General features: G+C 36.8%; 1 protein-coding gene across 13 annotated transcripts in view; it reads right to left on the bottom strand.

Annotated features, from left to right (window-relative positions):
- Positions 1-11,123, bottom strand: part of msi2b (musashi RNA-binding protein 2b) — a 277,823-nt gene extending 266,700 nt beyond the window's left edge. For 12 of the 13 annotated variants that reach the window (XM_055043792.1, XM_055043790.1, XM_055043785.1 and 9 more), the window contains exons 1-4: positions 10,936-11,123; positions 10,556-10,596; positions 10,115-10,196; positions 9,518-9,602 (exon numbers count right to left, since the gene is read on the bottom strand). In XM_055043792.1, the coding sequence (XP_054899767.1) occupies positions 9,518-9,602; positions 10,115-10,196; positions 10,556-10,596; positions 10,936-10,997 (270 nt within the window). In that variant the 5' untranslated portion in view covers positions 10,998-11,123. Of the gene's footprint in view, positions 1-9,517; positions 9,603-10,114; positions 10,197-10,555; positions 10,819-10,935 lie in introns of those variants that run through there. The other variant, XM_055043780.1, reaches the window with a different exon arrangement.
- Positions 11,124-12,220: the final 1,097 nt, after the last annotated feature.

The raw sequence follows: 12,220 nt of genomic DNA on the forward strand, positions 1-12,220 counted from the left end.
TTATTGAATGTTTTTTCATTAAATTTATGCAAAAGTTTTCGTATATTGTGTATCTTTAAATGTACACTGGGATACACTCTGTAACACAGATCTGTCAAAGCTATTTCTAAGTGAAAAAGATATGCAAATCTCTAAGGTTAGTTTATTTGAAGGTGAAAGAGGCGTGTATCAAGAATGATCATCAGAAAACATGTCTCTGAAAAGTGAATAGAATATCTAAAGAATATCTTAAGGGCTTTGAAACTCTTGTGTCCAGCAAATTGTGCCTAGACATGCACCGATCAGAGTTATCTAAGTGGGTTTGTCAAGTGCTGACCTGCACTACCAATTATCTTTGATTCTGAAATATTTTTTGAACTACTTTTAGCAGCGTTAAATGTATTTCAGCTATGAGTGGTCATTAGTTATTTATATTAAAAGAAGAGGCGATATCACGATCTATCGGAGGTAGAGTGTTTTCTGTATAGCAGGAGTTTACTGTTATTTAAAAAAAAAAAAAGACAACTTGACTACAGAAATGACTGTCTATGATGTCCTTAGCATTCTATGATAGCAAAAGTGGTTACCATTAGTCACTAAATACTAAAAATATTCATATTAAATATTAAAACTAGTGCTGTCAATCAATTACAAAATCTAATCAAAGTAATCACACTTTGGCATTGTGTATAATCACAATTAATCACTATGACTAACTTCGTAACCTTAAAATATAACTATGCACACATTTAAATTAAATGTGCAATTAAATGCAAGAAACAATTTTATTTCTTTTGTAGGAGAAAGCAGGTAATGTAGTCTCCCAGTACTCAACAGAATCTAAGGAAAACTTCCTCCACTACACATGCATAGAAGTAGCAGCAAACCTGTTCAGGACAAATAAGATATATTTTATTTTCTAGTACTTGAATGACCCACCCCTTTCAGATGCTGCCATGAGCAACTGCCCATTTAAAAAAAATATGCAACTGTCTGCATGTTTTCAAAAAATTGTTTAAGAAAATGTTCTCATGTCTGAAGAAATGTATTTTGCTATTATCATTAATTTAGAAATGTCCCTCTCCATTCTTTTCCAATGTACATTGTGTGAGGAGGCGACAGTCGCTTGCCCTCATCCAGATAACATTAGTGTCGATCATCGCTTATGAATCAGAGGATCAAAAATATGAGTCTGAATCGCTTGCAGCTGGAACAATTGAACTGTTCAGGAAAAAAAGTTTTTCTTCTGGATGAAAATTTTTCAAACTCAAAATAAGTCCAAAGTCGCTCCTCCAGCATGTCTACTAAAGCCAAAAATCAACTTCGATCCCAGACCTTTGTGACAGCTCTCATTGTTCACAATTATTCTCACCATCTACTCTCTCCTTACAACCCCGCTTACATCAGTGACCATAATCTTCACTACACAGAAACACTAGTTTGTTCTCCTGTTTTTTGCACACCAACCTGCATATGTGAAACCTTCCACTGGATTATCTCATTATATCATCCATGATACTTTTCTTATGATTACTGCACAGTTGTTGAAAAGGAAATGCACTCAGTCGTTTACATTAGAGAGCTTTTGAGAACTTCACTTTATATCTTTGTCTTGTTCCAGTTTTAAAAACCTCATTGGCCCTTTGGGTCTTTCACTTGTTCTGTAGCAACTTCTGCACTGAAGAGTGTGGTTTTCAGCATTACCTGATGTTCTTAGGTGTAGTATGTTAACTGATAACAAAAAATATATATGTTTATGTTTGAGCCACAGCATTTCTACCTCTGCCACAAATAGGTTACAGAGAGGTAAAAAGCTGCACATTTAACTGGTTGTCAGTGTTCACGAACCTAAAATCAGGTGTTGTATAATCGTGCAGAGTAGGGATTGCAGAGGAAAATATACTGCCAAATGTCAGTTGGTTAAGTTTGAACATTTGCAATATAGTAACTTAATTTGAAGACGTATGAAAAAGAAATCATGCATCTCTGGATGTCCAAAGTGTGTCGTTTTTTTCTTTTTACTAAAAAGGGTTCCTTAAGATTTGCCCATTAGTAGTTAGGCCAGAAAACTGTACTTAAAACCCAAATAGTCGGCCTCTTTTGGCTAATCTGATCAACCGAAGAAAGACGTCAAGACAACTATTTTGACTTCATTTCAACAATCACTTTTTAACCATATTTACACTTTCTTTAATTGGAAGATGATATTTCTATGTCAATTCAATGAAAATTTGCTTGGGGGTAACAGCAACAGTATATTTTATTAACCCTATACTGTGTTCCTACACCTGAAAAGAATATCACAAGAAGAAATCAGAGTTGAAGTTAAGTGAACAATTTACCTTGTATCAAACAGCTATTGAGAGGAATTACATATCTGAAGGAAGAAAGAGTACAAATGTAAACAATAACATCCATGTTTCCACCCACTGTTGTTCAATAATGCACAACAAAATGACAGTTTTTACCCAGGGCAAAATCTTTAACGCACACCTTGCAAATTACATGTTTTTGGTGAGAAAATATTTTATCTCTTATATAGATTTGGGTATTATTATTACCAGCAGCTGTTATCAACAGTTGTCTATACAACGTATGAGGTCCTTTTTTCCCATTTATTCAATTACTCTAGCAATCTCATGGTAGCAGAACCTGTTATGTACAATTGACTGGCATCCACTAATGTGATGCCATTTTCAAAGAGCTCTGCAATTACAGTATGTGTGCCTTTTTGCAATGTGAGTGCCTCAGATAAATCTTAACTATCTACCAGTCTGCACGGTTCAGTTCATACGGCGCACATAGGCACGATTACTGACATGGTAATGATGTGCTGCTGTTGAGGCACCTTATGTAGCTGTAGCCGAAAGCAAAACGGAGCTTTCCAGTGAAGCACTTTAATATATTTGCTCCAACTCTATATGGTACATCAATGCAAGACTTTCCCGAATTAAGTTCTGATACAGCTTTGTTATATGAATTCTCAAAGAGCAAAAGTGAATTTCCTCGAGACATTATACAACCTGATATGTCAACATAAGAAATGAGAACAGACCAAAAGGAATCCCCCACCAAACAGACCATCTTTTATCTTCCGCGGCTCTGCGTTTTACTAGAGGGTCTCTAAGGGCTGCTTTTGCATGCAACTGTGGGAGATCAGGGCAGAGTACCAGCATATCTTAAGTTCACATCATACAAAAGGATTTCATATATTAATGCAGCTCCTGGGTAAACTCTCTTCCTCTCTTAAGACATATCGAAGCTACTGTGATGATGCGGTGTTTAAGCTAAAAGGAAAAAGCCTTATCAAAGCTCACAGCTTCTTCCTAATAGGAGAGAGAGCAGGTCCACAGGTGTGCATGCGCGATAGCAACAGAACAGACACAAAATTAAAATGTCATATCTGGGCTGTCGATCTGTACTGATTTTTTTTTTTTTTTTTCTGTGGAATAACACACCTTTTAAAAAGGAACAGTTTGTTATGATCCCAACATTTGCAATGAGGGTTTATTCGATGTCATGCTCTGTGAGCAAATTGTCACCCTTCCACATTCTAAAAAAAAAAAATCATCATAATGATTATGATCCTGACTAATATTTCAGTTACATCACTGCCTCGACAAACATCCAGCGATATGTACCTGACAAGCGCGACAGATCCTCCATGTGCTAATACTGCCATCTTCTTTAATTAACTGCAGAAGATGGAGCACCTGCTATACTTAAACACGAACAAGTCAGTTTAGCTCACTAATTTGACTTTATGTCTAAATCCTATCGAGCCGCTGCTCATCCATCCCTCCGCTCTAGATTTCCTCTTCGGCTGTTTTCCTGCCTAGACCTGAAACATCAAGAATGTCAGGACGAACCGACTTGGGGTCAGTTACAGCTGACGTTTCCAGGATTTAAAGAAAAGTAGAAATCACAGTGCAAACCAATGCAGCAGAGCTTTAAAAGTTGGAATAATGTAAGACAAGAAAAATCAAGACAAAAATCACTTAATTTCCATTTAGAAATATTTGTAGTATCGTCAGCCTGAGGTCAATCTTTTATATGTTCTCAATTATTAAAGCCGCTTTAAATAACACAAAAAAATGTAAACCAACCAGCAATCAATCGGCTGCCTTATACATTTTTCATCTGTTCCTTGCAAAACAGAAAAAAATATGTAACTGTGATCGCTGTGGTTCACAACACCCTGCCTTGAAACATCTTCTTGAACAGATGCTATGGGTTGCTTCTATCCGAATTGAACCAAACATTATGAAAAATGGTAAATATGTTCTGAATTACCAGCATGTGAGTTTCAAAACCCTCCGGCTGTGTATGCCCATATGTCTCATTCGCATTCATCCTTCCCTAAGTGTTTTCATAACCGGACAAAATTCAGAGAATGAACAATAAAAAATAAAAAAAACAGGAGTGGAGAAGTAAAGGCCTGTTGTTTGTTTAAAGTAGCTTAAGTCTGTGACTCAAATCTATAACTGGTGGAAAATCTGGTTCCTAGCATTTTGCTGAATCTTTTGTTTAGATTCGCTTTTAAGAAATATTATTTTAAACTGCTGGTCAGAATTGGTCAGAACTACAATTAAACACTGCAGTTTAATTGTATAATTCAAGATACCTCAAGAAGCAAATGCAAATTAACCAATCTCACATGATTGGGATATTTTATTAAAAGGTCACACAGTTACTGGTTCCTTAATTTCAGCTTCAGAAACAAGTATTCTTTCTGGAGTCAATTATTCTTTCTGTGTACATTTTGGTAGAGAGAAATCCCAAACTATATGACAGAACTGTATGATCTTTGCAAGTTTGTATGACAGAAATAAAATTTGGTAAGTTTTAAAGTGGTTAGTTGCATGGCAGTTATAAGCATGAACCTTTTTTGTGTATTATTAGCTATGTGTACACATTCCTGGCTTTATTTGATCCCTTTTATATAAAATGATGCACTGATTTCTAGGAATGATGCTTTAGTTTTCGATGTTCGCCTTATTTTAGACCATAGCTTACTTAGTTCAGCGTACAATAAAACATCCACTCCAATCTGCGGTAGATATTTTTATTATTTCAACAGCAGCTTTAGTAGTTTCTTTTCAGAAGTTCACTTTCTAACAAAGGACTTCAAAATCATTTATATTTTTTTGTAGGACATTGTTTTTATTCAGTAACATCATTTCTGTGTGTTCTGCACAGAAATTATAGCAAACCACTACCAAACCACAAATAAATTGATCAAATACAACAAATAACAATGTGAACCAGGTTCATTTAACCAATAATCTGCCTTTTTTTCCCGCCTGGTTTAGAAATGGCTGCAGCAGACTCTTGCACCACTAAAAATATTTATTGCTGGTTCAACAGCATCAAATGCTAGGTCCTTTTTTGTTGTCTTGGATTGAGATACAAATAACCTTGATAACCTACCGGAGATAATAAATGTCTCTTTGTGGAGGAGCGGCTGTGTGACTAAGTGCTGAGGAAGCAACAAACCAACTGAGCAAACCAGGTGAAGATGCATGGAATCTGGCAGAGGCTTGGCAGCAAAAAAAAATATTATTTAGAGGTTAAAGTACACAAAAGTGAACCAGCTGTGATTTTGTTTTCCAACTGTTTACATTAACATCTTTAAGTTGAATGGACGGGCAGGAGCAGCAGTGATCATCTTTACATTCAAATTAGATTTCAGTGAGTCTGTTCTATAACCTATAACCAACCGGATGCCGTGACGCATATCTGCGAAAACACCTGAAGCAGTTATGAAAGCAAAAGACCTTTTTCATAGGAACCGGAAACACTTTTAAGACAGGTGAAAAACATTTTGCTTGCTTGAGTCAACTACATAACTTCCATAACAGACAGTAAAAGAGCAGCAGTGCAGTCTTAACTTCTCTTCTCAGACCTGAAGTCTGCCCCATCATCAATGCAAGTTATGTTGTTAACATTTTTTCCACAATCCGTTTGTTCATAGAATCAAATATTGCTGTAGCAAAGTGCTGGCTGGATTATCATGAAGACTGAACACACCTTCAGAACAGACACTGATGAGCAAGAAAAGCTGATTCCTTAGGCAAGTCCTAAAGAAACAATTTTATCTTGCTGCATATTTCTTATATATGTATAAAATAAAAAGACATTTGTAAAGTAACTAAAACTAAATACAGATGTACTAAATCAAGCTATATGTGAGAAAGTACTAAGCTTTACCTATCTGTAAGGGCTTGACAAAATGTTAAAACTTTTAATAACAAAAAAGAAATTTGAAGTGTACTGCTGACATGACTAAACTTGTTCACAGTCTTTCCTCCTCAAGGTTACCAGGGTCAAAAGGGGGCCTATAAGGATTTCTTTGGGCCCTATAAAAGTGGGAGAGTTGTATCAAATCAGCATCTGCAAACACATCAAGAACTATCCATCTTTTGCTGGGCTGAATATTTTTTTTACTACTCTTGCTGCTGCTGCGAAACTTTATAAAAGATATGATAGATCCTAATGCAATGCAATCCCTATTGTGGAAACGTTAAAGTACAAAACAGCACAGAAGATAAAGCAAAGTGACAAATGGCAACAAGGACAACGCAAACAGCTTGTGCTTTCTTGCTGCACGTGGATGAACTGCACTTCAGAAACTAGAAAAGAACAGTTTCAGCACATACCAATCCACGTCAATGATAATGTCGCCCAAGACTACCAACACCTGCAAGTAACAAAACAATCATGAAAGAAAAGCACACTGATATAATTTGCGTATGATTTCAAGGTCACTTATTGCACCTGTAATCACAGAACCATCTGTGAAATTTAAGTATTTCAGAATATTGTTCACCAATTTGCTATTTATTCTATAAAATAAAAAAGGCTAATTAGTTAAATTATGATCAAAAAGACTGTGCTTTCCAGAACCAGTCACTAACATGTGCCAACCATGTGACAATTTATCAATCTTGGATTTGCTTCTCTTCCTCTGAGAGACAAATCTACTGCTTAAGTCTGTCTTTTTTTTTTCTTTTCTTTTTTTTGCTTCCTTTGGAATAATAAAAGAAACAAAATACCTTCAATATGTCTAAATAAATATGCATTGATTTTGAAGGTGTGAGAAAACTGGTAGAGTTAAGATAAATAAATGGGGAAACATCTCAGCGTAACAAGAAACAGGAAGGTGGGTTGGGAAGCAGAAATGTTTGTTTTGATAAGCAATAATGATCTGGTGTACGACCTTAAAATGTCACAATTTTGTTTCTCAGGGTGAGGAACTGTCAGACATAAAATATATGACACAAGTCTGCCAACTATGACCTCAAGCCTACAACAGTTGTGATATATACACAACTCATTTCCATTAGTTGATGAAAAACAAACTTGCATGCTTTTATAGTTAGTGTAATGTATAATGATTCTACCAGTATCGCAAATGGCAATTTAGATAACCAATAATGCATTTTATCTTGATTAAACAAAAGGTCATCAGTACTGACTTTATTTCCCTTTTAACAGCATAGTTTTTAAAAAAAATGGCTGAATGAGCTTTTGAACGAGTTCAAGAATAAAGCCTTCAATCAATGACCATGACCTAAAAAAAAAAACTGTGCTTTGAGAATAACGTATTAGCAGGTCATCGCTATAATCCGGTGAATATCTTAACGGACTAATTAAAACAACTGGAGGAATTTAACCGATTCCTCCTGCCACTATTCACAGGGTGCCTTCGGGCAAGGCAACAGAGCAAGAATGGCTTCATTTATCAAGCATCAGCACAAGACTGGAGCGGCGCTGGCCAGCTCTCAGGTGTTAGTATATATTTTTTCCTTTCTTTATATATATATATATATATATATATATATATATATATATATATATATATATATATATATATATATATATTCAACCTTCCTCCCCCAATACCGACCTTTGCTGTAAGTATATATGCTGTCAAACTGTCACAAAGCTGTTCATTCAAAATGTCAAACTTGAAGTTATCAAACTGCTCAGGATTCAAAGTATATTTGAATCTCTTTCCCCCATTCCCGTTTAAAACAGCCTCTTAACGTGCCTGTATGGAGTCCCCTCTATGGCCGCTGTTAGTGTTACTTATTGGTAATTTCACCTTGCCTTCACTCTACATGAAGGCACTGCATGGCTTTATCGCCAATTTTCCCATAACACTGTAATAGAACCGATAGGGCAGAGGACACAACAAATAAAATGTTTCTATGAAGGAAGGCTAAAATAAACCTTCAAGTAAAGATTGGGGGAACTGATTTTTCTTGAAGGAGGAAGAAAAAGCTTAAAACAAGGCAATTTTTTTTTTTTTTTGCTTTGAGATCAGATTTTATGCATAATTTTTAAAAAAAGAATAGAAACGCATGTTTTTTAATCCTTTTTTTCCAATTTAAGAGGAGCGCAAATACCAAAACCACAAAACCATTTAAAGAAGTGAAGCCTCGAAAAAAAGAGCTACTTTGAATGCCATCCAAAAAGGTCAATGTCCCCAATAAAAAAAAAAGGAGCAGCCAGACTACTACAAGCCTTGTAGTTAAAAGAATTGCTAAAAATGCTGGGTTTACTGTTGATTGTACAGCAACCCTTTTAGAATGGAGAAAATAAAAGCATAAATTACCACTGAAAATATTCTCCACATTTTCTCCAGGTGAAAATTATTTTCAGTTTTTTTTTTTTTTAATAATAATAATAATAAAAGATCTGTCACACAAACACGTTTTCTGATTGTGCATTTGCTATTACATACTCTGCCTCCAAATCTGGATATTAAGAAGAAGAAATCCCTGACAAATCTAATTCCAGCTTAATCCCATCTAATCAATCACTGTAAATACCTCTCTAAAATCTTTTATTATTTATCTGATGACAAATTTCAAAACTCTAACAAGCCTCACAAAATTTGAATGTATGTGAGTCAATTTGCTTATTTAAATAAGTCGGAGGCTAAACTCTTTTTCAAGCATCATAAATGTTTGCAACATCAACCATCTAACTCGTCGCTGCTCATTGATTGCCACCACGCTAATACATTTATCCGATGTAATTATATTTTATCAAATTCAATAGATAGTTTGAACAGCATGTTGGGTGCTTTAAAAAGATTAGTATGGATTGTAAATGCAAAAACATTGTTTTCAGCGTGGCTGTGTGTAGGGGGAGTATACATCAAGCTCGTGCTTTTTAAGCACATGATCGGCGCATCAAAAGTGATCAAACTGAACCCTGAGACAGCGTGCCCTTGTGTCCACAGCAGATATGTGCACCGTACACATGTGGCAGCACATAAAGAGGGGGGCGTGTCAGCCCCATCTTTCAACCAGACAAGTAAAAGTGAATACATCCGTGTTTTCTTTCCGATAGCTTGTGCACATTTTAGCCAGTGCACCTGACTTTGATTGAAGCAGCCTGTTAACTTTAATAGGTGCTTGGCCAGAGAGCCCCAGGCAAAGTGGAAAGAAACGTCACAGTTGGCAAAACACATCAGAGACAGAACATGAATAAAACTCTTATGTAAGTGCAAAAAGCATAAACTCACCGTCTTTGAGTCTAATTCATGGTGCTGTTGAGCTAAGACTTTATCTACACTGGCAGCATCTGTAAACGTAACAAACCCAAATCCTCTGCAAAACAGAAACACGGAGAAGTTTAGAATTTTTATTCACAGAGAATTCACTCAAAAATAACATTTTTATTTTTTTGTAAATAAGTATTAGGAATTTTATACAAAGTTAAAACAATGTGAAAGACAAAAGTCCTAACATTCATGTGACCTTATTACTGTTACATTTTTTTTTTGTAAATATATCACAGCAGAAATGTAAAACAGGCACGTGGGGGGACAGCGCTGAACATTATGTGGTGTGTTACACAGTGAGACGACGCTCCACCAACATTGTGGTGCAGTCACAAAGTCAATGTCAAATTGCAATCGGCCGCAGCTTTACAGCAGCGAGCATTTAAGCTTATCTGGCTCGCTGTGAAACCACACGCAGGCGCGCGCGCGCAGACAGGGACACTCGGAGGCGCGCGCGCGCACGCACACACAAGCTGGATTAATACTAAACACGGTCAAAGTAAGCGATATCGTCATGTGCAGTGGGAAGGAAAAGTAGGGGAAAAGCCCGGTATTTACCTTGAACGTTTTGTCGTGGGGTCTCTCATCACCATACATTCTCTTATTTCTCCGAATTTACTAAAATAGTCTCTAAGGCTGTCTGTGAACACAGAGAATATGTCGGGTTATTTGACAGAAAACATATGGGAACGCTGTTGTCACTGCATTTCAAATAAAAAGGAAGGAAATGGTGAGGGTGGGGGGGGAACAGAACACCCCGCGATGCGCATAGGGGTCGAATAGAGGACTTCAGATGGACGGAGATCAAAAATAACATCGTGCGCACACATACTACTGAGATATCCCATACAGAACACTACTGCACAGACAGGGCACATTCGCACATACACCGCCAGCAGCTAACGAGCACTCAGTCACAGCGACAGAGAGGAAGAAGAAGAAAAAAAATCCCTAACAAGAAATATTGGACACGGCGACAAAAGAGAATATCAGTCTCACCTGGTGAGGTTTGCCAGCTGAGGCCACCGATAAACATTTTACTGTAAGGGGAAAACACAACAGAAGTGAGTCCAGATGTCAGTTCGGCCATTTTGACGACTAACTACTTCTAAAAGCGACCTTAAAGGATAAAGGGAGACTATGAAAGCACATTCGCTTTTAGTAATTACTCTCTATCTACATAAAAGGGGGAGGCCACTCTCGCTACAAAGCTGTGGTGTTTAAAACTGCATCTGGGAACGGACCCGTGCACGGGTTTAAGTGCGTACTGCGCGAGGACGAATCCAGCACGGCAGCCGAAGTCCTCTCCAAGATGTTGTAACATGAAAAAAAAAAAAAAAAAACGTACCTTAGGTTTAAATTTAGAAAAAGATTCTTACCCCGGGTCATGTTGTGAATCATTTAGGCTTCCGGACGTGGCTTGACTCCCGTCTCCTTCCATATCTATTCCAAACTATAGAGGCTGGGACTACAGTAACAGTGACAGACACACACAGATAGGGCAGGAGATATGCAAAGCCCCGCTATGAGAATATTACTGAGCCGGGAATGAAAGCGTCACACGTGGGATCAGCTCAGCCCCTGCTCCCTCCTCCCTCTCTCAGCACGCTCTACCTTGGCCCACAGGGGGCGGAGCTTGGCTCTGTCACCTAACCAATCCAATTGACGTCAATTCAGGCAATCTGCAAACCAATCCTCCGATTTGTCATTTAATTAAGCAATAAGCCACTGGAGGTACTTCTGGCTTATTGCTCTTCTAAATCAGTGGACACAGTCTGTAGCAAATATATGTATTTTAATTGATATTGTTTATAAGTTACTATATAATAAAGAAGACACACGTTCAGTAGTAATTTACATTTAGATCTTAATCTTCTCCAATAAAGCTGTCTCCTGGGAAGAATATATAATATATGACTTTTCATATTTTCTCCTTCATATTTAATTCATCTTGAATGTTATGTTTTTGAATATATTCACAGTTTAATTCAGCTGAAAGCTTCATGATGTGTGAACCAAAGACTACGGTTGCAGCACCACAAGCGTCCATCTTGTTTGAAATTCAACAATGATCGGAAGCGTAACAACTGAAGAAAAAAAAGTTATTCACTATTTAATCTAATTAGATCAGCAGCGTTTACTATCTGAGACACAGCTACAGTGAACTGCAAACATATTCAAAACCATTTGAACTTTATTATGTTGCTAAAACTTTGGTTTGTAGTTTTATGTATTTAATATAAACTTTATGTGATAGAATAACATGAGAGCGTAAAGAGATCTTTTTTTTTTCGTTGATCAAGCCACACATTCTCATTTGGATTTAGGTACTTTCAGTAGGCTGTTAAAACAAATTAACATGCATTGTCCTTAATCATGTCATAGTAGCTCTGATCATATTTTTAAGACTATTGCTCTGTGGAAGGTGAACTTCGATGGAACTAATTGATTCCTGATGCAGCCTTTTTGGGTTCAATTCCTGACCTTTGAACCTGCAGGTCTTCCCCCCTTCACACTCCTCTTATTCCCTGGTCACTATTCATGAAGTTCACTATCACAGTCACGATCATACTTTATTTTATGTGTGTAAATTCTAATGGTAGCTCTATGACGGCATGAAAACATATGCTGCAGTAACTGTGGTATTTATATCTAAGCATTTTT

The sequence above is a fragment of the Poeciliopsis prolifica genome, unplaced genomic scaffold, assembly GCF_027474105.1.
Source record: "Poeciliopsis prolifica strain line A6 unplaced genomic scaffold, Auburn_PproV2 SCAFFOLD019, whole genome shotgun sequence".
Classification (NCBI taxonomy): Eukaryota; Metazoa; Chordata; class Actinopteri; order Cyprinodontiformes; family Poeciliidae; genus Poeciliopsis; species Poeciliopsis prolifica.